This window comes from Solanum dulcamara, chromosome 6 (genome assembly GCF_947179165.1).
Source record: "Solanum dulcamara chromosome 6, daSolDulc1.2, whole genome shotgun sequence".
Classification (NCBI taxonomy): domain Eukaryota; kingdom Viridiplantae; phylum Streptophyta; class Magnoliopsida; order Solanales; family Solanaceae; genus Solanum; species Solanum dulcamara.
The window spans coordinates 4,865,576-4,889,461 of record NC_077242.1 but is presented as its reverse complement, the minus strand read 5'-3'; the positions used below and the strand labels follow the sequence as shown (position 1 = coordinate 4,889,461).

Below are 23,886 nucleotides of genomic sequence, written 5' to 3'. Positions count from 1 at the left end.
TAGACAAGGCTAATGAAGAAGCTGAATGGCTCAGAAATATTTTGGAAGATATTCCATTTTGGCCCAAACCTTTGGCACCCATATGTATACATTGTGATAGCCAAGTGACAATAGGGAGGGCAGGAAATGTTATGTATAACAGAAAATCGCGTCACATTCGACGGCGACACAATAATGTTAGACAACTACTCTCTAGTGGTGTTATCACTATTGACTACGTAAAGTCAAGAGATAACGTATTGGATCCACTAACAAAAGGCCTATCTAGAGAGGTTGTTGAAAGATCATCGAGGGGAATGGGGTTAAGGCCTAGGACAAGTCATCATGGCGGTAACTCTACCTAGTAGACTAGAGATCCCAAGAACTAGGTTCAAAGAGATCAAACAAAGTTATGATTGGCGGTTCAACATTGTCAAATAATTCAACCCATTCTCGTGATAATGACAATGTTCAGAAACAAAGGATAAAACTTTAAGGCTTTTTAATGAGTTAATAAAGCATTAAAGATTTTTAATGATTATCTAAATCTGGCGGAAAATGACTAGATAGTGTGTCTATAGGACTACACATTTAGAAATCACCTATGTGAATGTGAAGTATAAGCCGCTTCAAGGGGAATGACGGTAAAGGCCCATTCTCTATGCATTCACGAAACCATGAGGTGTTCATGGCTGAAACGAACACAACCGTGAGAACCATAGATGGTTGATGATTAATTGTGTGACTTATGTTGTCTAGTTATACAACAAAGTTCGACGGTTCAAAGATATCGCATCTACCGATTGATCGAGTATATCCTATATAAGTTCACTATGGAAAGTTCAAAAGAAAACCTACTTATCCAAATGCAATTAATCTTCGTTTGTATATCACACACTTATCCGTGCATTCCTTTATCTTGTAGACATTCCCCATTCATGTGGGGGATTGTTGGGTTTAATTGATAGTTTGAATGAGAAATTGAGGGAAAAAGAAGTGGAGAGGAAAATGATATGTTCTCTCTTGCTTTATTAAATAAGCTTTGATCCCACATAGGTGGTGGAAATGAAAAGTCTCCTACTTAAAAGTAGAAGCACTCCTTCATGTTGCTAAAGGATCAAGAAGAGGGTCTCCCCTCGCGCCGTCGTCGTCGCTCGGCTCGGCTTCGGCTTCGGATTTGGTCAATTGATTGATAATCTTTTTGGACCAAATTTTCTTTACTTTTTAATTAATTAATATTATTTATTTATTTAATTAATTAAGTGAAAAAATCCTGACCCGCGACCCGTTTCTTTCCCGGATTAATTTAAAAAAAATATTTCGGTCAGTTTTTTTTCCAACAGATTTTTGAAAGGTTGCAACCTGTCTTTTCTTAAAAGGTGCAAACAGTCTATATATGTCTCTTAATCCTCAGAATGTAATATACGAAATTCTGAATATACCATCTTCTTCTTCTTTCTGCACTTCCTAAAACTCGTGTGAAATACAGCCTTCAAGTGGTTTGCAGTCACCAAAGATTTATAGTACCTCTACTTTGGTGAGTAAATCGTTCTATCCTGGGAGGAAAGATTTCAAAACCTCGGGTACCTTGAGGGGAATAATTTCCTTAAGGACACACTGTGCATTCAGTGGGCTCGATTTGTTCTTGCATTAATTTTCCAAAAATTCTGTGTTTTATTACCTTTAGTGGTTGTTACTATTTTTAATATTTACAATACAGTTTACTAACATTAAGTCCATATAAAAAAGCTAATAACCATACCAATATGAGGCTCTAACTCACTCTAACAAGGACAAACTAATTTTCAGTCCCAGTTTTCGGCAGAGTATCACAGTAAATCTCACTGGACACTACCAATTGAAGTCCCTAATTCACAAAGGAAACAGAAAAAGGAAAATCAAAGGTATCATTAGCAAATTCCAACATGTTGAGTCCTTTGGTCAAATCCTTGCCCAGTCAACACGGGGTTGGGGAGGGTCCTCACAGAAACTTTTTTCAATATTTTATTATCTTCTAAACTTTTGTTGACTTATACACTCTTCCAGCAGCTGACTTGTTCAGCACAGAAAGGGAAGAAAAAAAAAACTGATATATTCCTTTCTTGTAGCCGGAGTGCGTGAGTTGAGAAACGAGTGGTAATCAATTTAGTTGTTGCTGCAAATTGAGTCGAAACTAATGGGATTATGAGGATTTGCAACTTGAATGATTTGTCAACAACAACAACAAATTCAGTGAAATCTCACAAAATGAGATCTGAGAAGGGTAGAAATTCTTCGCAAATTTTACCACTAGTGGAGGTAGAGAAGCTTTGAATGATTTGTCAACTCTCTCGAAAACTAAAAGCCAATAACTTCATACTACTTTCAAATTTTAGTAAAATAAAATGAGAAATCATTGTAATAGTCAAAGTTAGCTGCTGAAAATAGTGTTGGAAGTCAACTAAATGGAAGAAATTAAATGTGATGCCAATTTAAAACTGACTAATGCTAGGCTAAAGAGAGGTCGTATCTCCAAAAAAGGCACAACAGAAAGATTCCATATATTTTAGAAAAAAACAATGTTTGCAGAAAAGAGACTGTATTTTCCTATCTTTTTCTTTATTTATCTCCTCTTCTGTTCGTCTCGGCTTGCTATATCGCAATCTTTAGGGGATTACAACATCAGTCTTTCGAATTCAACTGCAGGGCTTGCCGGGCTTTCCTCTTTCTGGGTCAACAGGCCGTCTCTTATTGATAATTCCCCCACTGACGGTTTCTTTGGTTTGACAACACCCATACTTCAGCGGGGAAATGCTGGCCCACGATTCCTCTGTGGCTTCTACTGCACTTACAATGCCACTGAATGCCTTCTTGGTATCCTTTTGTTCCACAACAGATCCTACGGGGAGAACGAAATGATAAATAAACCCCAGTTAGTTTGGTCTGCCAACAGGAACCATCCAGTGAAAGTCAATGCAACCTTGCAACTAGGTCAAGATGGCAACTTGGTCTTGACAGACTCTGATGGCACTCTTGTTTGGTCCACTGATACAATTGGGAAATCTGTTTCAGGCTTGAACTTAACAGAAATGGGAAATCTTGTGCTCTTTGATAATAGAAAACGCATAATTTGGCAGTCTTTTGATCACCCTACGGATTCTTTGCTTCCAGGGCAGAATTTGGTTTCCGGGCAGAGGCTCATAGCAAGCATTTCAGCAACAAATAGGAGTCAAGGTTTGTTTTTTCTTACTGTTCTCCATGGAAGCTGGGCAGCTTACACAGATACTGACCCACCTCAATATTACTACACTTCATACTATGCTGATGGTCCTTATTACAGTTTTGATGGTCGAACCTTTACTGCTTTACAATATCCTAATAAATTGACAGCTCAATTCATGAAGATTGGGCCTGATGGGCGTTTAAAGGTATACCAATGGTCTGCAATTGATTGGAACGAAGTATCTGACATTTTGGCGCCATATGTAGAGAGCTGTGGGTACCCAATGGTGTGTGGAAGATATAGCATTTGTGCAAATAACGGGCAATGTACTTGTCCACCACAGGAAAACTTCTTCAGGCCATTTTCTGATAGGAAACCAGATCTTGGATGTTCACTGCTGTCTTCCATTGACTGCAAATCTTTGCAGTATCATAGTTTCGTAGAGCTCAAGAATACTACATATTTTTCATTTAAGATTAATCAGGAACTAAATTCGAGCATATTTTGGCTTGAGGGGATAAAGATGGAAGATTGCAAAAGGGCCTGTTTGGGTAACTGTTCTTGCAAAGCTGCTGTTTTTGAATATGATTGGAATGGGGCTCGAAGAGGGAACTGTTTGTTACTGAATGAAGTTTTCTCTCTCACAGACATCGAAGAAGGAAGAGGCAAGGCAGTATTTCTTAAGGTGCAGAATACCTCAAAGGCGTTGACTCAGTCTCCAATTATTCCTGGATCAAAACCTTTCAAAGTGATAATAGGATCTACCCTTGCAGCTTTGTTCGGGATAATTTTAAGCATAACTACTTGCTTTGTTATATTCAAAAAGAGGACACATAAGTCCAGAAAGGCTGAGGATTTTCTGGATCTAGAACCAATCTTACCAGGAATCCTAACTCGATTCTCTTACAATGAGCTGAAAATAATTACAGAAGATTTCAGTAGAAAGCTCGGGGAAGGAGGATTTGGCTCTGTTTATGAAGGAACACTGAGAAATGGCACCAAAATAGCTGTGAAGCATCTGGATGGTGTAGGTCAAGTAAAGGAATCATTCTTAACAGAAGTAAAGACAGTCGGTGGCATTCACCATATCAATCTGGTAAAACTCATTGGATTTTGTGCCGAAAAAAACCACAGGCTTCTAATCTATGAGTACATGGTAAATGGATCACTGGATAGGTGGATTACGCATGAAAATCAAGAGAATGGGCTTACATGGAACACAAGGCAGAGGATAATATCAGATATTGCAAAAGGATTAGCGTATCTACATGAGGATTGCAGCCATAAGATAATTCATTTGGACATCAAACCCCAAAACATCCTTCTAGATCAAAATTTCAATGCTAAGATATCTGATTTTGGGCTGTCGAAGCTAATTGAGAAAGACAAAAGCAAAGTTGTGACTAGAATGAGAGGAACACGGGGTTATTTAGCCCCTGAATGGTTGAGCTCGGTAATCACTGAGAAAGTTGATGTTTATGCTTTTGGAATTGTGCTCTTGGAAATTCTCTGCGGGCGGAAGAATTTAGATTGGTCCCAAGCTGATGAAGAAGATGTCCATTTGCTAAGTGTCTTTAGGAGAAAAGCGGAACAAGAGCAGCTCATGGATATGGTTGACAAAAACAACGAGGATATGAAGCTCCACAAGGAAGCAGTGAAAGAAATGATGAGCCTTGCTGCATGGTGTCTACAGGGTGATTTTGCCAAGAGGCCTTCCATGTCATTGGTGGTTAAGGCACTAGAAGGTTTAGTGATTGTTGAAACCAACTTGGATTATAATTTCACACACGTACCTGAGGTTGGGGCAGGCAACCAACAGACAGAAGCCATTATCAGTTCAAAATCTCCTTCAATTTTATCGGGACCACGGTAAACAGTATGCTTAAGATTTTGTCTTTGAAGGAACCAATTTATGGTTGTATACTGTCAAATACTGCAACATTTCCAATTCTAGCATAACTTTTGTATGGTGTATGAGATTATAATTCATGAAATGTAATGTTCAGTAACTTCTATGTCAAATTTTTGAGCTTCATGTTACTATCATATAGAGGCTTCCCAATTCATCATGTGTGAAACTAAGTACAATATCGTGGAAGTGCAGCTACTGAACGTGTGTTTTAAGTGCTGGCATTTGCATTACGGACTTCAACTGGTAGTGTACAGTAAGCTTTATTGTGCTATGCTATCTGAAAAGGTCCACAAAGCAAGTGTAGAACTTTCTCTATTGAACAACTTGATCATGTCCTAATCAGAGAACTGATGCAAAGTTTGCCTCTTTTTTGTGAGGGAAAAATATTAATCATCCACATGGCTTCATAACAGAAGTCGTAACTTTGTTAACAGAACTCTCGGCTTTTGTTGATGCCACTGTTCAAGCAGCCCAGTAAATGTTGTTTTAGTCATAAGCTATGCAAGAATAAAGCTGCCTCGATACCATGTAAGTTTTGGTACCAAAATTGCACATCTTAATTCATCTATAGAACTACAAATATATAGTACAGAGAAACAAACAAACAAAGAATCAGATCCCTTGATTCTAGGAGATTTGAGAATCAAGGGATGATCTTATTTGATCTGATTACCTAAACTATCTAATAGCATATCATATCTGATTTTATCAGATCAACTAAGCTCCTACAAAATAAAATCTGATTATAGTTAGATATCCTCAAATCAACAGTACACAATCTTATCCCTACCTCGCGAGCGAGTGCCCATATTGAGGAAATCAATTTGTTTTCATCCAAAAAACCATTCAACGGAAGAGAAATGTATTTTCTCCCATTTCCTTCAATTTCCTTTCTTACTTTTGACACAACGAAAAGAGAATAGAAAGGTAAATCGTGAATTCAACACAATATCTTTCTTGGCCTTTTCGCTAAGATCAAGTGTAGTATATGTTCTTATCAGTTTAATATTTGATATGTAGGTCATCAGCTCACATGATATTAACTCAATTATTTAAGGGGAAGATCTATCAGAGTAGCTTACTATTTGGGCCTTCACGTGTCGACAAGGCTTTGCACTACAGGACAGGCTTGGCACACCCCCATCATAAAAAATAAAAAACATATTAAACACAGAAAAAAAAACCATAAACAACTGATATATTTATTTCTTGATCTCCCCATATGAACATAGTACATGAAAAATCAGCTACAAACTAATGGAACTTCAACGGTTTGTCAACACTCTTGAAAATTGAAATTAACAATCATATTCACACTTTATTTTATAAATTGAATCTATTTACGTGATTCATTTTCCAATTTCAGTATAAAATAAGAAGTCATTTATTATAGTCAAAGTCAGCTGCTAAACAGTGTTGAAAGTCAACAGAAGTTTGGAATAGAACACTAGCACATGGAAGAAATTAAATGTCATGCCCTTTTACTGATTGAAAAAAGAGACCCAAGCTAAAAGAAACTGAATTATGGAGCAAAATACAATTAAAAAATATCATTAAGGTACAGAAAGAAGAATATTGGCCCTAGTTTGCCTGTGGGGTTGAACAATTATTGAGTTGAAATTTGGGAATTGTTCTTTAGTGGAAGCTAAATACATTTAGCAATGAAACTTATGGAATTTGTTTATGGTTTTCTACTGGCAAAAATACAAGGTAAGGCTGCGTACAATAAACCTGTGGTCGGGCCCTTCCCGAACTCTGCGCATAGCGGGAGCTTAAGTGTACCGGGCTGCCCTTTTACTATTTTTTGATGATCGAGAAATAGATCAGGATCATCCTAAAGACCTATCATAGCTTTAGAAACTTGAGATAATGGACTCATCCCTCTACCTTTCTCTACGTAAATACTAGACTTAGTTCCTCCCTCAATCTTTGTCAATTGAACTAAGCAGTGGGCGCGATGATTGTTGTCCAGAGACTGTATTTTCCTATCTTTCACATCATTTATCTCCACATTTTTTCATCCAGGTTTGCTTTTTCTCAACATTGGTGGAATTTAAATTCCAGTCTTTTGAATTCTACTTCTGGAATTTCCACTTCCTGGATCAACAGGCCGTTTTATATTGCTAACTCCACCGTCGACTTCTATGCCTTGACACCCATCCTTCTGAGTGGAACCACTGCTAGGTACCACATCTGTGGATTCTACTGCAATTACAGTGCCACGGAATGTGCTCTTGGTATCCTATTAGTAATATTCCAACACAGCTCCAACGGGGAGATCAATTATATATATGAACCCCAATTAGTTTGGTCTGCTAATAGGAACCATCCTGTGAAAATTAATGCAACGTTACAACTAGGCCAAGATGGCAACTTGGTGTTGGCAGACTCTGATGGCACTCTTGTTTGGTCCAGTAATACTACTGGAAAATCTGTTTCAGGCTTAAACTTGACGGATATGAGAAATCTGGTGCTCTTTGACAAGTCTAATCGCACGATTTGGCAATCTTTTGATCATCCTACGGATTGTTTGCTCCCGGGGCAGAATTTGGTTTCCGGGCAGAAGCTCATAGCAAGTGTTTCAGCATCCAATTGGAGTCAAGGTATGTTTTGTCTTACTATTCTCAATGGAAGCTGGACCACTTACATAGATTCTGATCCACCTCAGTTTTATTACTCTTCACCTTATACGGATAGCCGTTATTTCAGTTTTGACGGTAGAACTTTTACTGCTTTAAAACACCCTCCTAGACCAGCAGCTCAATTCATCAAGCTTGGGGCGGATGGACATTTACGGGTATACCAACAGGGTAACTTTTTTCAATGGATAGAGGTATCTGACATTTTGACGCCAGATTTTGGGAACTGTGGGTACCCAATGGCGTGTGGAAGATACAGCATTTGTTCAAATGATGGGCAATGTAGCTGTCCAGTTGAAGGAAACTTCTTCAGGCCATTTAATGATAGGAGACCACATCTTGGATGTACAGCGATAACGTCCACTTCTTGTGACTCTTCGCTGTATCATAGACTAGTAGAGCTCAAGAACATCACATATTTTGCAGTTGACTTTAACGTCTATCAACTAAGTTCGAGCTTATGGTCTGAGGCAAAAAAGTTGGATGATTGCAAAAGGGCCTGTCTGAGTAATTGTTCTTGCAAAGCTATTGTTTGGGCTGGGACTCAAATAAAAAACTGCTTATTCCTGAATGAAGTCTTCTCACTCATTGACAAAGAGGAAAGAGTATACAACAACATGACCGTCTTTCTTAAGGTACATAATTCGTCAAATGCTCAGATCAATCACTTACCAAACATTTCACCTGGACAGAAATCCAAACCTTTCAAAGTGATAACAGGATATACTCTTGCAGCTTTCTTTGGGATAATTTTAAGTATCACTACTTGCTTGATTGTTGTGAAAAGGAGAAGAGATAAGTCAAGCAAGGCTGGTGATTTTCTGGATCTAGAACCACTCTTACCGGGAATTCTAACTTGATTCTCTTACAATGACTTGAAAATAATTACAGAAGATTTCAGCAGAAAGCTCGGGGAAGGAGGATTTGGCTCCGTTTATGAAGGAACACTCAGTGATGGCACCAAAACAGCTGTGAAACATCTGGATGGTCTAGGTCAAGTAAAGGATTCATTCTTAACAGAAGTAAAGATACTCGGTAGTATTCACCATGTCAATCTGGTAAAACTCATAGGATTTTGTACAGAAAAGAGCGACAGTTTTCTGATCTATGAGTACATGGTAAATGGATCTTTGGATAGGTGGATTTCTCCTGAAAATGAAGAGAATGGACTTAAATGGCACACAAGGAAAAGGATAATATCAGATATTGCCAAAGGGTTAGCTTATCTACATGAGGACTGCAGCCATAAGATAATTCATTTGGACATCAAACCCCAAAACATCCTTCTAGATCAATATTTCAATGCTAAGATATCTGATTTTGGGTTGTCGAAACTAATTGAGAAAGACATAAGCAAAATTGTGACTCGAATGAGAGGAACACCAGGGTATTTGGCCCCTGAATGGTTGAGCTCGGTAATCACTGAGAAAGTTGATGTGTATGCGTTTGGAATTGTACTCTTGGAAATTCTCTGTGGGCGAAAGAATTTGGATTGGTCCCAAGCTGATGAAGAAGATGCCGTTTTGTTGAGTGTCTTTAGGATAAAAGCGGAACAAGAGGAGCTCATGGATATGGTTGACAAAAACAACAAGGATATGCAGGTCCACCGAGAAGAAGTCACAGAAATGATGAGTGTCGCTGCATGGTGCCTACAAGGCGATTTCGCCAAGAGGCCTTCCATGTCATTGGTGGTTAAGGTACTGGAAGGTTTGGTGACTGTTGAAACAAACTTGGATTATAGTTTCAGAAATGAAGCAAAGGTTGGGGCAGGCAACAAACAGAGGGAAGCCACTGTCAGTTCAAAATTTCCTTCAATTTTATCGGGACCAAGGTAAACAATAAGCTTAAAGGTTTTGAATTTGAAAGTTCCAATTTACTGTTGGTGAGATTATTGAATTCCAGCACAACTTTTTATGGTGTATGAGATTACATATAAATTATACAAAAGTAATGTTCAGTAACTTCTACATTTGATTTTTGAGCTTCATGTTACTTACAAAAGCACCATTGTAGTTGCTGAAAAGTCCTTGAGGATACAAGCATGAAAAACCAACCTATCTTAGAATCTCCAATGTCCAGTTTGTAACCTTTTACAACTACTTTCCTACTTCTCATAAAAATAAAGTAGAAACATTAAACCACGTTGCATCTTAACAAAATAATAAAGTTAGTAACCTTTTACAACTACTTTCCTACTTTCCTATTGTTGCTACCTCAGCTAAGAATGATTTCTTTATATTGCTAAAACATTGGAGGCGTTTCACTGCTAATTATGCGCCATCGCTCGTTGTTCCTTCAAATACAGAACCAAATCCTCCTTGCCTAAGTTTCTTACTGAAATTTTCTGTCATCACAGTTAGTTCCTCATGGGAAAATCTGGTAGGCATTCCCGGTACTTGGTCGAGGAACTCCTCCTCCCCTTCCTCAACTCCTTTTTTCCTTCTGAAAAGTAAGACAAAAGCAAGTTAACTCCATGAAAAGCAAACCAAATGAAGCTCCGATGGTGGATCCTACTATCATCGTGACACGTTTTGATATCTTCCCTGAAGAGACCTGTAGGTTAAAAGAGTTCTGCACCTTGATAAAAATAGTGGTCTTATTGAGTGCTCCATTTTTGTTCATGAGTGAAAACACATCATTCGACAATACACAGTCACCCATTGTGTCACCAGGACCACTAAATCGAAATTGAGCTGCTTTGCAAGAACAGTTGCTTAAGCATGATCTTTCGCAATTTTCCAACTCTGTTTTGTTGGTACCAGATTGCAATAGCGGGGAATATAAGATGTGTCCTTAAGCTCCAGAAGAATGTGATATTGGGAATGTCCACAGGATATAGGTGTTACAACGAAACACCCCTGGTTTGGCTGCCAGTAATTTATTTGCTGGAGAAGTTTGTCCGACCAATTCCAGTTTGAGTACAAGCACACTGTCCATTTCCACAAATAGAATAATTCCCACACACGGTTGGATACCCGCAGTTACTAACTTAGGCTGTCAATAGATCAGCCTTCTCTGACCAAGATGATCCTATCCAGTTATACACCCTTAAATGCCCATCAGACCCCAATTTCATGTATCCAGTTCTTATGCCTCTGTGTTCGAGTAACATTCATATGGACACATTCATACTTATGTACTGGCTTAGTACAGAATATGCAAAATCATCCCAATGACGAAGCGTTGAGAAATAAGATTGGCATGGATTCGACTCAATGTATGCTAAAAAGCCAAAACGTTAAACTTCAAATGTGAACAAACATTCACTCCAATTTGTTGCTGATATACTGGATCTCAGCTTTTGTCCAGCAACCATCATTTGTCCAGGAAGCCAAGAGTCTGTAAGATCATCAAAAGACTGCCAAATGCTGTTGTTACTTTTGCCAAAGAGGACAAGATTTCCCAGTACTGTCAAGTTGAATCCCGTAACAACCTTTCCGCTTGTGCTTGTACTCCAAATCAAACTTACCATTTAGGTCCATCAAGAACATGCCTCTGTCTTGCCTAAGTTGCAAGGTTGCATTAGCTCTAACTGGATTATTCCAATTTGCTGACCAAACTAATCTCGGGTAATCATAGTTATTTGGGAATAAAAGGACACCAAAAAGGCAAGCAGTGCCATTTTAATCACATAAGAAACCACAGACAAACAGAATCTTGTTCCCTTGTCTCGAGAGGATAGGTGTCATTTTGGCTCCATCTGGGGAATTCACTGCATAGGAGGGGCTATTGATCCAGGAAATGGAGGAATCAGTAATAAATGTTTCAGGAAGTTGACCACTAATCAGATGCTGTGAAGAAAGGATGAGGATACTACCGATGAAAAGAGTGGCACGAAATGGGCTATAATCAAGAACCATTGGCCTGTTTTCTGAAGAAGTGGAAATCAACTCCCAAAAGCCAGTCAAATGATCAAAATTCCAACATAAGTTACAAAAACAAAGAAATTGTGGCGTCTGTGTTCCAGTCAAACTGCAGGCTACCAAAACAAAGATATTTGGAAACTGTAGTTTAGATTCTTTTCACCATCCAAAACACTCTCCGTGACCTTGACCACCATTGACATTGATGGCTTCTTTGTGTAGTTACCGTGTGAACAAAGAACGAAAACTGGTGAGTGCATACTCGAGGGACTATTTTGAACCTACCCTCAAACATAAACGACCATTTCAGTAATTTTCTCTACTTTTAATCATGAAACAATTTGTTCTTGTCATTAAGGAGGTTTAGCTTTTACAAATATAAATCCTGTTTAACTTAACATGGACAATAAATTAAGCTTGGGATGAAACAATTGTTGTCCTTTTCTTTTGGATTAACAGAAGACCTAAAGGGTGCAGTGTGGGAGGGCTACCATTTGGTCTAATTATATTGGCTGGCAAAGCAATTACTTTGGAAATGAAAAATAAATTGACTATATTGGCCGGCAAAGAGAGTTATATGACAAATCTTCTAGATATTCATGAAGTCAACATATATTGAATTGACATAAAGATTTGGAAAGGTTCCATAGATTGAAGTATGTGGACAAAGCAATGTTAGTTTTTGGCTCGATGAAGTGTCGTTCACATGGAACCTTTCCTCTCTTCGGCCTTCAAAGTTCTCATTTGAATATTTGCTACTGTCACTAAGATCTCAACGAGGGTCACTCACGCACAAGGTTTTGTAGTGACCGTCGCGCCCTCCTACTCATCGGGGCCTGGCACTTGCTCCTATTAGTAAACTGTATTGTAAATATTAAAACAGTAACAATAACTACTGAAAGTAATAAAATACAGAATCTGAAAAATTAATGTAAGAACAAAATCGAGCCCACTAAATGCACAGTGTGTACTTAAGAAAATTATTTCCCTCAACGTACCTGAGGTTTTTGAATTTTTTCCTCCCAGAATAGAACGATTTACTCACCAAAATAGAGGTACTGCAAATTCTGGTGACTGCGAACCACTCGAACACTGTATATCACACGAGTTTTAGGAAGTGCAGAAAGAAGAAGAAGAAGATGTTATTTCAGAAATTTCATATGGAACATTCTGAGGATTAACAGATATATATAGACTGTTTGCACCTTTTAAGAAAAGGCACTTGTTGGGAAAAGGTTTGCAACTTTTCGGACAAGGTTGCAACCTTTCAAAAAATCTGTTGGAAAAATGGAGGGAAATATTTTTAAATTAATCCGGGAAAGAAACGGGTCGCGGGTCACGGGTCAAGATTTTTTCACTTAATTAATTAAATAAATAAATAATATTAATTAATTAAAATTTAAAGGAAATTTGGTCCAAAAAAATTATCAATCATATCAATTAACCAAATCCAAATCCAAAGCGGTAGCCGTAGCCGTAACCGAAGTCGAGCCGAGCCGAGCGAGCGAAGACAACGGCGCGAGGGGAGATCCGAATCTGAATCCGAAGCCAAAGCCGAAGCCGAAGCCGAGCTGAGCCGAGCGAGCGACAACGACAACGGCGTAAGGGGAGACCCTCTTCTTGACCCTTTAGCAACATGAAGGAGTGCTTCTAAGCCGTAGCCGTAGCGACCGACGATGACGGCGCGAGGGGAGATCCGAATCCGAAGCCGAAGCCGAGCAGAGCAGAGCCGAGCCGAGCGACGACGACGACGGCACGAGGGGAGACCCTTTAGCAACATGAAGGAGAACTTCTAAGCCGTAGCCGTAGCCGTAGCCATAGCCGAAGTCGAGCCGAGCCGAGCGAGCGAGCGATGACGACGGCGCGAGGGGAGACCCTCTTCTTGACCCTTTAGCAACATGAAGGAGTGCTTCTACTTTTAAGTAGGAGACTTTTCATTTCCACCACCTATGTGGGACCAAAGCTTATTTCATAAAGCAAGAGAGAACAAATCATTTTTTCCTCCACTTCTTTTTCCCTCAATTTCCCATTCAAACTATCTATTAAACCCAACAGCTCCAACGTCCAAGTGTAGGTCACGTGCTTAAGCGCCATTCATTTTTTAGGATAGCTAGTTAATTTGCCAGGTGAGTTGTTACATATTCTTTAGCGGATTTCGACTTCCATGACCACCGTCGTGTCTTAATCGACCAACACCCTTTGTGGGATCTAGGTTCGTGCATAGTTTGGCACAATAATTTAAAATCACATCTAACAATGATATAACAATACTTTTAATGATGTTCATTTTCAATAAGGATGTTGCATTGCCCCTAACATAAAAGTTCATCATACATGTTTTGGACAATACTATTTGTGTTGTTAGGTTTGGTGTGCTCGGATTCATTTGTGGTTTTGGTAGAGGGAGGAGGGAGGAGTAGGGGTGGGGTAAAAAAATAAAAAATTTAAATTTTGAAATATTTTTCAAAAAAGTAAAATTTTAAAATTTTTTGGGGGTAGAGTGGTCGGTAGGAGTGTACATGGATCGAGTTGGTTCGGATTTTTTACAAACCAAACCAAACCATTTGTGTCGGATTATTAAATCTATAAACCAAACCAAACCAATAAAAGTAGGATTTTTCGACATCAATTTTTCTCGGGGTTTTTCAAATTTTTTGGTTTGTTTTAGGTTTTTCGTATTTTTCATAATATCTAATAAAAAGCACAGAGCAGTGCTTCTTAAAAAGAATTCTAGTACAAAATATCAACATATAAGATGGATGCAGAACACTGTTTGAAGTTTTAACTTTATAATATAACATTATAAGATGTGCTTTTTTTGTATATTATTTAGTTGAGCTTCTCAAGTCCAAATCTAAATGTAAGAAAGAAAACAAAAATTATGAAAATTTTTTAAAAAATATTTATAAATTATATTTTAATAAATATTTTTATGTATACCATAATTTAAAAGTAGTATATCTATAATCGGGTCGGTTTGAGTTCGGTTTGACTTTTTTTAGTTAAAACCAAACCAATCCTATAATGGTCGGATTTTTTTTTCCAAACACCAAACCAAGTCAAACCAAACTACTAGTCAGGTTTTTTCCGATTTAGTTCGGTTTATCGGTTTAGTGCGGTTTATCGGTTTGCCCTGTACAACTCTAATGGTCGGGGTAGGAATGAGTAAAAAAAATAAAATTTTCAAAATGTGAAATATTTTTAAAAAATAAACTTTCAATTTTTTCTTTAAAAAATAATTTAAAAATATTTTTTTGTCTTGAATTTCAAAATTTTCCGTAACTCTCTAATTTAACAAATTTCTTCTATATAGCATTATATTATTCCTTTGGATACTTTTATTACTTTCATTGGCCTTACCAAACAAATCACGTACACAATCTACAAAAACCTATACTTTATTATTTCATATATATATATATATACTCAAAATATATTTTTTATAAATAAAGATATTATTATAAAGCAAGTCATGTATAACACATTAACACTCAAGACTTTATTTGAATAATTTTAATATCATATTTTAAAATTATATATAACACGCTTAAAGCATGTGCCGAAAAAAACTAATTGAAACAAAAACTAAAAGGGAAGAAAAATAAAAATAAACTTTTAAATTTGCAAGAATAACCATTGCAGAGAATCACACGTTTCTCTCTTCTACCGCTTGAAAATTCCAAAGCAGGCAGTATATAAATTGTCCTCTTCACAAAATATCAAACTTCCAAACCCAAAATTGATTTTTCGAAAATCGCCTTCTTAGATCGATCATTAATGGAAATTTCTATGATCTCCGATACGGTAACGACGGTGGTGACCACTCAAGGCATAGGATTTTCAAAATTTCTTCTGAATCGCAATCTCAATTTCTCATCCAACAACGTTTTCTCACTCTCTGATTCTTCCTCGGAGCAGCAATCTCCTTCCGCCGCCGGAGTTCGTCAAATCTCCGCCGTGATTTGCCCGATCGATGCCTTAGCGCCGCCGCCTGTGAAGTACAATAAGGTCAAAGCCGCACCTCGAAGACTAGCTCGTAAGACAAGGCGGACTATACGGAAGTCGTTGATTGGTGGAACTGATGAAGGTGATGAAAACGGATTTTTATTTGACGGAGGTGATTATGACGGGCCGTTTGGTGGTGGTGGTAGTAGCTGGGGCGGCGGTGGTGGTGGTAGGGGATGGAATTTTGATGGATTTGGAGGGGCAAATTGGGAAGAATCTTCCTCGAACTCTTTTTCGGATCCTGCTTTTGATTTTGTCTACGAGTTGATGTGTTGGGCTGCGTTGTCGAATTGCTTGCATTTTGCGTTTAAGAAAGTGGTGAGAATTGTAGCGGGTGGATTCAGTGATCCAGCTAGAGAGAAGGTTCCAGTAAGACTTACATCTGTCTACTGAATCAGTAAGCTCAATTTGCTGAGTAAATTCTGTTGGAGATTTGGCTCTGATTACAATATCATTCCACAATTCAATGTAAATAGTAGTGTATATATTTATCAACTCTGATTATGATAGCTTGTTATACATAAGCTATCTGTGACTATTCATAGTTGTTTATATGGAATTAAAAAATCGCCCTCGTCCTTCGACTTTAGTTCACTTGTACATGATGTTCTTTCGTTTCATTTACTTTGTATAGCCATGGCTGAAAGCTCCATGTGGTTAGACATGAGTTTCTCTTTGATATGTTTACATAAGCTAAATAATTCCAACATACTAGTGGGAGTACTTTCAGAACACTCTTTTAAACCATTAATCTAGCAGCTTATCGATGTTTTATAAACTATTGAGGTACATTCGGAAACTGTTTTTAGCTTATAAGTTATACCTATCTTTGAACCGAGAGTCTATCAGAAACCGTCCATCTACCTTCTCAAGGCAGGGGATAAGGTCTGCGTATACACTACCTCCCCTAGACCTCACTTGTGGGAATAAATTGGTCTTCTTGTTGTTTTTAGCTTATACCTATCAAGGAGAGGACAAAAGAGGATGCTTTTAGCTTTCTCTAAAAAACTGGTCTTGTGCATGATCATTGATTTGTCTTTCCCTAGATGTTCATGAGCTGGTGTTTATGCACATTTATCACTTAAGTGTGATTTAGTAATATGTATTCTCACTTAAATTTTAACTGCTACTATTTCTTAACTGCTACTATTTCTTGATTTGGGGTAAACAACGGGTGCATATAAGTATTTACAGTAGACAACATGCAATTTCAAAAATGTTGCTTTATTACTCTTTGAAGCATTAGGTTTGGAATGTTCTCTTTGGTATAAATCAAACCTTCCTTGTTCCTGTTTAATCCTCCAGATAGCCCTGTCAGATATTTCTCTTCAAACGACAGACTGTATGCGAAGCTTAAGAATGTTTTTGCCGTCAACATAACTTTGTACTACATAGGCTGATGAGGTTTATAATAAAAGGAGCTTTATATGAACTATTGTACTAACAAGCGTGTATCAAATCCACATTGATGAGTTGATTAGTTCTCAAAGGACAATCTTTGCATGAATAAATTGAAGAAAACAATCATAACTTGGTGAACATCAGAGAAGAAATTTACACAGCAGCGAGCAAGCTGCAATAGCATAAAAACAAGAAATTAACAAAAATTCTGAGGAACTTCCTCCTCACCTTGGGCCTGATAGGACCGAAGGCAGTAAAGGAGTTGAATCTACAAAACTGATATTTGGTATTGCGGAAATAGTTTGGGGCCTAAAGCTGTAGTCTAAATCCTTGTCAACATCTAAAACACCCTCCATGGCCTTGACCACCATTGACATTGATGGCCTCTTCGTGTAATCACTTTGTAAACACCAGGCAGCAATCTGCATCGTCTTTATTACTTCTTCTTTGTAAAACTGCATATCTTCACTATGCTTATCAATAAGATCCACCAACTGCCCTTCCTCTGCCTTTCTCCTGAATAAGTTCACCATTACCTGTTGGTCTTCAGACTCCGATGCTTCAAAATGTCTTCTTCCACTCAAAATTTCCAAGATCACAATGCCAAAGCTATAGACATCTACCTTCTCTGTTATAACTCCACTAAGCCATTCAGGAGCCAAATAACCAGGAGTGCCTCTCATCTGAGTCATAACTTGGCTCTGATTCCGATCAATTAGCTTCGAAAGCCCAAAGTCAGCGAGTTTAGCATTGTGCTTCTCATCCAGTAATATGTTTGGGGGCTTAATATCCAAATGCAGAATCTTTTGCCTGCATTCTTCGTGAAGGTAGGCTAATCCTTTGGCTATGTCTTGAATAATCTTCCTCCTGCAGTTCCAATCTAGAGTTTGCTCCTGTTTCCCATGGTAGATCCATTTTTCTAGTGATCCGTTGCTCATGCACTCGTATACTAAAAGCCTATGAGATTTCTCAGCACAGAAGCCAATCAATTGCACCAAGTTTACATGATGTATGCTGCCAATAGTTTCAACCTCAGCTAAAAATGACTTTTTGACTTGTCCTATTCCATCGAGGCATTTCACTGCAATCTTTGTGCCATCTGCTAAGCACCCTTCAAAAACTGACCCAAATCCTCCTTGACCAAGCTTCTTGGTGAAGTTCTCCGTTGCAGCCTTTAGATCATCGTAAGAAAATCTAGTCGGCATTCCTGGCACGTGATCTAGATAATCCTCCTCATCTTCATTGGCCTTTTTCTTCTTCCAGAATATGAAAACTGCAATTCCAATTATGATCCCTAAGATGGAAACTCCTATGACAGAGCCCAGTATAGCACCATTAACGCGCTTTTTCTCTTTAGCAGCAGCTGTTTCAGGTTCAACCTGTACTTTTATAAATGCATGGGAATCGTACCTTGTCCTGTCCTTCTCATTGTTTGCTAGTGAAAAGATCTCGGATGGTAGGTAGCAGTCCCCCGTGGAAGAGTTTAAACCACTACGAAATAAAGCAGCTTTACAGGAACAGTTCCTCAAACATGCATCTTTACAGGTATTCATACTAGTGTTTCTAATATCTGTCGTAAATGTGAAATAGTCCACATCTTGGAGGTCCAAAAATCCGTGGTTATTTAAATCATTACATGTCAACCTTGTGACCTCAGAGCAACCTAGATTACCCTGCCTATCATCTATCTGTCTGAAATAGGTAGTTGAATTAGAGTTCGATTTGGGACAACTGCACTGCCCCCTTGAGCAAATGCCATATCTTCCACAGGCCATGGGGTAATAACACTCGCCGTAAAAACCTGTCAGGAGATCATCCACCTCATTCCATCCACTTTTCCACTCATACACTTTCAAGTGTCCATCAGACTCCAATTTCATATATTGAGCTGAGGTTGCTGGACTAATTGAAACTAGTGTCTCTGGATTGCTGGAATCACTAGAATTTGAGAGTAAAGCTAGACTACCATTCAAATACACAACATAATTTGAGCCTCTACTTGCATTCAATCCACCAATAGATGCTTCAAAGTATGTTTGTGGAGGATTTGACTTTACAAAAGCAACCAAACCATTATCGATAGCAGAGAGAGAATACAAACCTCCTTCGGTCCAGTTTGTTGTTGAAACACTTGCTGTTAGCTTCTTCCCTGATACTAACTTCTGCCCTGGAACTAAAGCATCAGTTGGGTGATCAAAAGATTGCCAAACAGTTGCATTCTTCGAATCAAACAGAACAAGATTCCCCTCATCGGTCAAGTTTAAGCCAGCAATAGACTTCCCAGTAGTGTTAGTTGACCAAGCCAAAGTACCATCAGCATCTCTAAGCACCAAGTCTCCTTCTGCTGTAAGCTGCAAAGTAGAATTGATCCTAACAGGTTTATTCCTGTTAGCAGACCAAACAACTTGTGGGAACCCAATCGCGGGAGAAGTAATATAGGAAACACTGTTAGTTTGCACAATGAAGATGGCAAAGAGGTAACGCTCACAATTGCCATTACAATAGAAACCACAAGCATATTTTGGACCAAAAGTTCCTCTGAGTAGTATGGCTCTTACTATTGAGCCATCAGTGAAATTCACTGAATGGGGTGCAGAAAAGCTGTTGACCCAAGTTGTAGAAAGATTTGCAGAAGGGTAATCAAAAGGTTGGCTGGATATCAAATGGAAAGAACAAGAAAGAATGAACAAGAAGAAAGGTAAAATCTGGCATAAAGCCATGAAGTTCAATTTGTGATTCCACACAAGGCAAAGTGGCCTTTACTTCATCATTGAGATGAAAACAAATTGAACTTAAATGTAAGATCTGTGCATTAAGCTATTATTTGCTTATTATTGACCCATTAATGCATTTTTTTTAATGTTTGGTTGATGCAAAAAATAATAATGGTCAAGAAAGCACCAAGCACCTACTTGTTACAACTTGGAGAACTGGTGGACTAAGAAACGCGTTGACCCTATCAAAGTCGTCCAAATTTTACCCCTCTACCCCTTGATGCTATTCAATTTTTCTGTACTAATTAGTAATTACTCCCTCTCTGCCACGGGCGGGAGGATGCAAGGGTCCAACTGAACTCTTTTCGTTAAAATATTATACCATGAAAATAGTATAGAATTATTATTTTTTTGCATATATATAAAATTTAAATTATTGAATCGCCTTGGCATAAAAAAAAATTAATCCCTTTGTTTGAATTTCTGGTCCATTCATAGTTAACTTGGCACGCTCTTTAAGAAGTAATAATAAAATGATAATTTTACTATGAGCCCGTTTGGATTGGCTTTAAATTGGTCAAAACCAACTTAAAGCGCCTTTTTAGCTTTTGGACGTGTTTGCCTAATGCTGACTTTAAGCCATAAAGTTCTTAAAGTCAGTCAAAAATGAAAAGTTAGGATTCCTAACTTTTTTTTTCCAAAGTGCTTAAAGTCATTTTCTTTGACCATGGAAATTACTTTTATATCCCTTATATTTTAATTAAATTCTCAAACTACCTTTTTTTATTCTTTTAATCCTAAAATTCACATCATAAGCACTTTTATCCAAACACTCAACTGCTTATTTATAAAAATAACTTTTAGCACTTCAAAGTTCTAAAAGCACTTCATACATAAAAGTTATTTTTTTAAGCCAATCCAAACGGGCTCTATGTCATCTAAATATTGGGAAATGATTTATACTTAATAATAAAAATATAAAAAATATAAAATGATAAATTATTTTATGATTTTTCAAATTGAATAAATTAAAGGGAACAATTTTGGAATACGTATTCCTTTTTGGTTCCCCTCTTTTTGACCCAAAAAAAAGGTTTGTAATTTTAAAGTGTGAAAGAAAATATAATAATTTTCAAAGAAAAATTTGATTTTCGATCATAAACATTACGACTTATAATTTTTAAAATATTTCTATTTTATTTTTTTACCTGTCCTTAGAAGTTTACTTTCTTTTTGCTTCCTTGGTGTTTTGAAGCCACAACCTTAAAGTCATAGATGGAGGATGTTTACTATCCGAGCAACACATATTGTCCGAAATACATCTAGTTCATTTTAGGTGTAATTTAATCCACCTTTACCAAATCAACTGGTAAAAAGATTGTCATGTTTGTCCCTACTGTACACGTTTAAAAGTTCCTCCATATTATCCATGAAAGGGAAAACACAAAGCAATTTCTTTTAAATTTCTTATATAGAGTTAAACGTGTGAAAGTATCATGTACAAATGACAGGTTAAAAGAGTACAATGACACATTTGACCAATTTATTCAACTCAGTATTAATTTGAGATAATACATAAAAATCTTTCTAAGTGAGCATTTGGACAGAAAAATTATGAAACTTGGAAGGAAAAAAAATAAGTAGTATTTGGAAAAATGTTGAAAATGGTATTTGGATTTGGATTTGGACATGAATACAAATTGAAGTTGTTTTTGAATTATTGTGAGTGATTTAGAGTGAAAATTATGAAAACAAGACTTCTGAAGTTTTTCGAAATTTTGAAAATTTGTAACAATTCTACGTCCAAATAGTTCCTAAACAACTTAAGATTCCTACTCCAACTTTGAATTATTATTCCAACAAAAAAGTGAAAAATATTCATGGTCAAACGAACACTAAATTTAGCTCGATTTATAGCTTGTACGTCTGAAATCTAAATTATGTTGTGCTTGTAATACCCTTTCAACTTCCCTTTTCTGTATCTCACACTATCCCATCACACCAAGCTAATTGACAGTTGAACACTCAAACCTATGTGACATCTAGACACTTTCAAAATTTATGTAACACTTCATCGGGTATCCACGAGATACAGTGATGACGAAATGTGCACTTGTTAACCTGCCAGTTGAGTTCAAGTTTGAGTGTCTATTTATGTATTAAACCAACACTTAACTTACCAAACAATTGAAAAAATAGATTGTCTTTATTATAGTCTGCTGAATTGAAATAACAAAAAGTACAGAGAAATGAAAGAAAAATGAGAGTGTAATACAGAGAAAAAGGAAATTGAAGGAATACAGAGAACTCTTAACACTAATTTGGCTTATCAAACCATAAAACACCTTCTTTTTTTCCCCTTTAGCAGCAGCTGGTTTAGCTTAAACCTGTACTTTTATAAACGCGACGGAGTCATACCTTGTCTTGTCCTTCTCATTATTCATTAGTGAAAAGATCTCGTTTGGTAAGTAGCATTCCCCTCTGGCCCTGGAAGAATTTAAACCACTACGAAAGAATGCAGCTTTACAGGAACACTTCTTCAAACATGCGCGTCTACAAGTATTCACATCTGTGTTACTAATATCTGCAGTAAACGCGAAATAGTCCACATCTTCAACTTCCAAAAGTCTATGGTTCTTTGAATTTTTACAAGTTAGCTTTGTGACCTCAGAGCAACCAAGAGTAGGCAGCCTAACGTTTATCGGTCTGAAATAGGTAGTTGAGTTCGAGCTTATGGGACAGCTACATTGTCCCATTGTGCAAATGCCATATCTTCCACATACTGTGGGGTAGTTGCACTCGCCACGAAAGCCTGTCAAGAGATCATCCACCTCTCTCCATCGACTTTTCCACTCGTACACTTTCAAGTGTCCATTGGACTCAAGTTTCATATACTGAGCAGAGGATGCTGGAGTAATAGAAACCAGAATCCACTCGGTTGTATCAGCCGAATTTGTGAATAAAGTTAAGCTTCCATCCAAATACATAACATAATTGGAACCTCTACTAGGATTCAATCCACCAATAGATGCTTCAAAGTATTTTTGTGGAGGATTTGACTTTACAAAAGCAACCAAACCATTATCGATAGCAGAGAGAGAATACAAACCTCCTTCGGTCCAGTTTGTTGTTGAAACACTTGCTGTTAGTTTCATCCCTGATACTAACTTCTGCCCTGGAACTAAAACATCAGTTGGGTGATCAAACGATTGCCAAACAGTACCATTGTTTGAATCAAACAGAACAAGATTCCCTTCATTGGTCAAGCTTAAGCCAACAACAGATTTGCCAGCAGTATTAGTTGACCAAGCCAAAGTACCATCAGCATTTCTGAGCACTAAGTCTCCTTCTGCTGTAAGCTGCAAAGTAGAATTGATCCTAACAGGTTTATTCCTGTTAGCAGACCAAACAACTTGTGGGAACCCAATCGCGGGAGAAGTAATATAGGAAACACTGTTAGTTTGCACAATGAAGATGGCAAAGAGGTAACTATCACAATTGCCATTACAGTAGAAACCACAAGCATACTTTGGACCAAAAGTTCCTCTGAGTAATATGGCCCTTACTTTTGAGCCATCAGTGAAATCCACTGAATGGGGTGCAGAAACACTATTGATCCAAGTTGTAGAAAGATTTGCATTGGGGTAATCGAAACGTTGGCCCGATATCAGATAACAAGAACAACAAAGGATGAAGGCAAAAGGAAAAATCTTGCATAAAGCCATTAAGAACACTGAATGCAGATGGTTTAAAGTTTAACACTAGGCAAAGTGCCTTTGATTAATTGCATTTTCTAATGCAGAATCTATATATAATATGATCAAGAAAGCAACAAGCACCTAGTTTTCACAACTTTAGATAACTTACAATATGATCAAGAAAGCAACATGCACCTAGTTTTCACAACTTGGATAACCGCCAGCTGGAAGTTTGTTGTATAGAACTCAAGAAGTTGTCTTTGTCAATGCTATGATGTCATGTGCAAAGAATATATTGCTACATGATGATCTTTGACTAGAATTTTAAAAATGAGCCTAGTTGAAATTTTGGTTTTGGTATATTAAAATATTAACCTTTCTTGTACTACCGTATAACATTTTGTTCCTTGGACAAGCAATTAACAAGTCAAAGAATCCTATAATGTATATGGTAATTGACCAGATTATTTGCT

At 37.5% G+C, this 23,886-nt stretch overlaps 4 protein-coding genes, 1 non-coding gene and 1 pseudogene across 5 annotated transcripts; 4 read left to right on the top strand and 2 right to left on the bottom strand.

Moving 5' to 3' along the window:
• Positions 1-2,359: 2,359 nt before the first annotated feature.
• On the top strand, positions 2,360-5,203 carry LOC129893061 (G-type lectin S-receptor-like serine/threonine-protein kinase SD2-5). The gene has a single exon (XM_055968555.1). The coding sequence runs from the start codon at positions 2,538-2,540 to the stop codon at positions 5,052-5,054; it is 2,517 nt and encodes an 838-aa protein (XP_055824530.1). The 5' UTR covers positions 2,360-2,537; the 3' UTR covers positions 5,055-5,203.
• Positions 5,204-6,041: 838 nt separating this feature from the next.
• On the top strand, positions 6,042-6,236 carry LOC129893626 (U2 spliceosomal RNA). The gene has a single exon (XR_008767523.1). It is a non-coding gene; the product is annotated as a U2 spliceosomal RNA (small nuclear RNA).
• Positions 6,237-6,690: 454 nt separating this feature from the next.
• On the top strand, positions 6,691-11,645 carry LOC129893313 (G-type lectin S-receptor-like serine/threonine-protein kinase SD2-5; annotated as a pseudogene).
• A 3,580-nt stretch (positions 11,646-15,225) lies between these two features.
• On the top strand, positions 15,226-16,189 carry LOC129891977 (uncharacterized). The gene has a single exon (XM_055967487.1). It carries the CDS (start codon positions 15,373-15,375, stop codon positions 15,991-15,993), a length of 621 nt encoding a protein of 206 aa, XP_055823462.1. The 5' UTR covers positions 15,226-15,372; the 3' UTR covers positions 15,994-16,189.
• An 892-nt stretch (positions 16,190-17,081) lies between these two features.
• On the bottom strand, positions 17,082-19,865 carry LOC129892259 (G-type lectin S-receptor-like serine/threonine-protein kinase SD2-5). Its single transcript, XM_055967822.1, has one exon. It carries the CDS (start codon positions 19,719-19,721, stop codon positions 17,226-17,228), a length of 2,496 nt encoding a protein of 831 aa, XP_055823797.1. The 5' UTR covers positions 19,722-19,865; the 3' UTR covers positions 17,082-17,225.
• Positions 19,866-21,902: 2,037 nt separating this feature from the next.
• On the bottom strand, positions 21,903-23,566 carry LOC129891988 (EP1-like glycoprotein 2). Its single transcript, XM_055967502.1, has one exon. The coding sequence runs from the start codon at positions 23,438-23,440 to the stop codon at positions 22,097-22,099; it is 1,344 nt and encodes a 447-aa protein (XP_055823477.1). The 5' UTR covers positions 23,441-23,566; the 3' UTR covers positions 21,903-22,096.
• Positions 23,567-23,886: the final 320 nt, after the last annotated feature.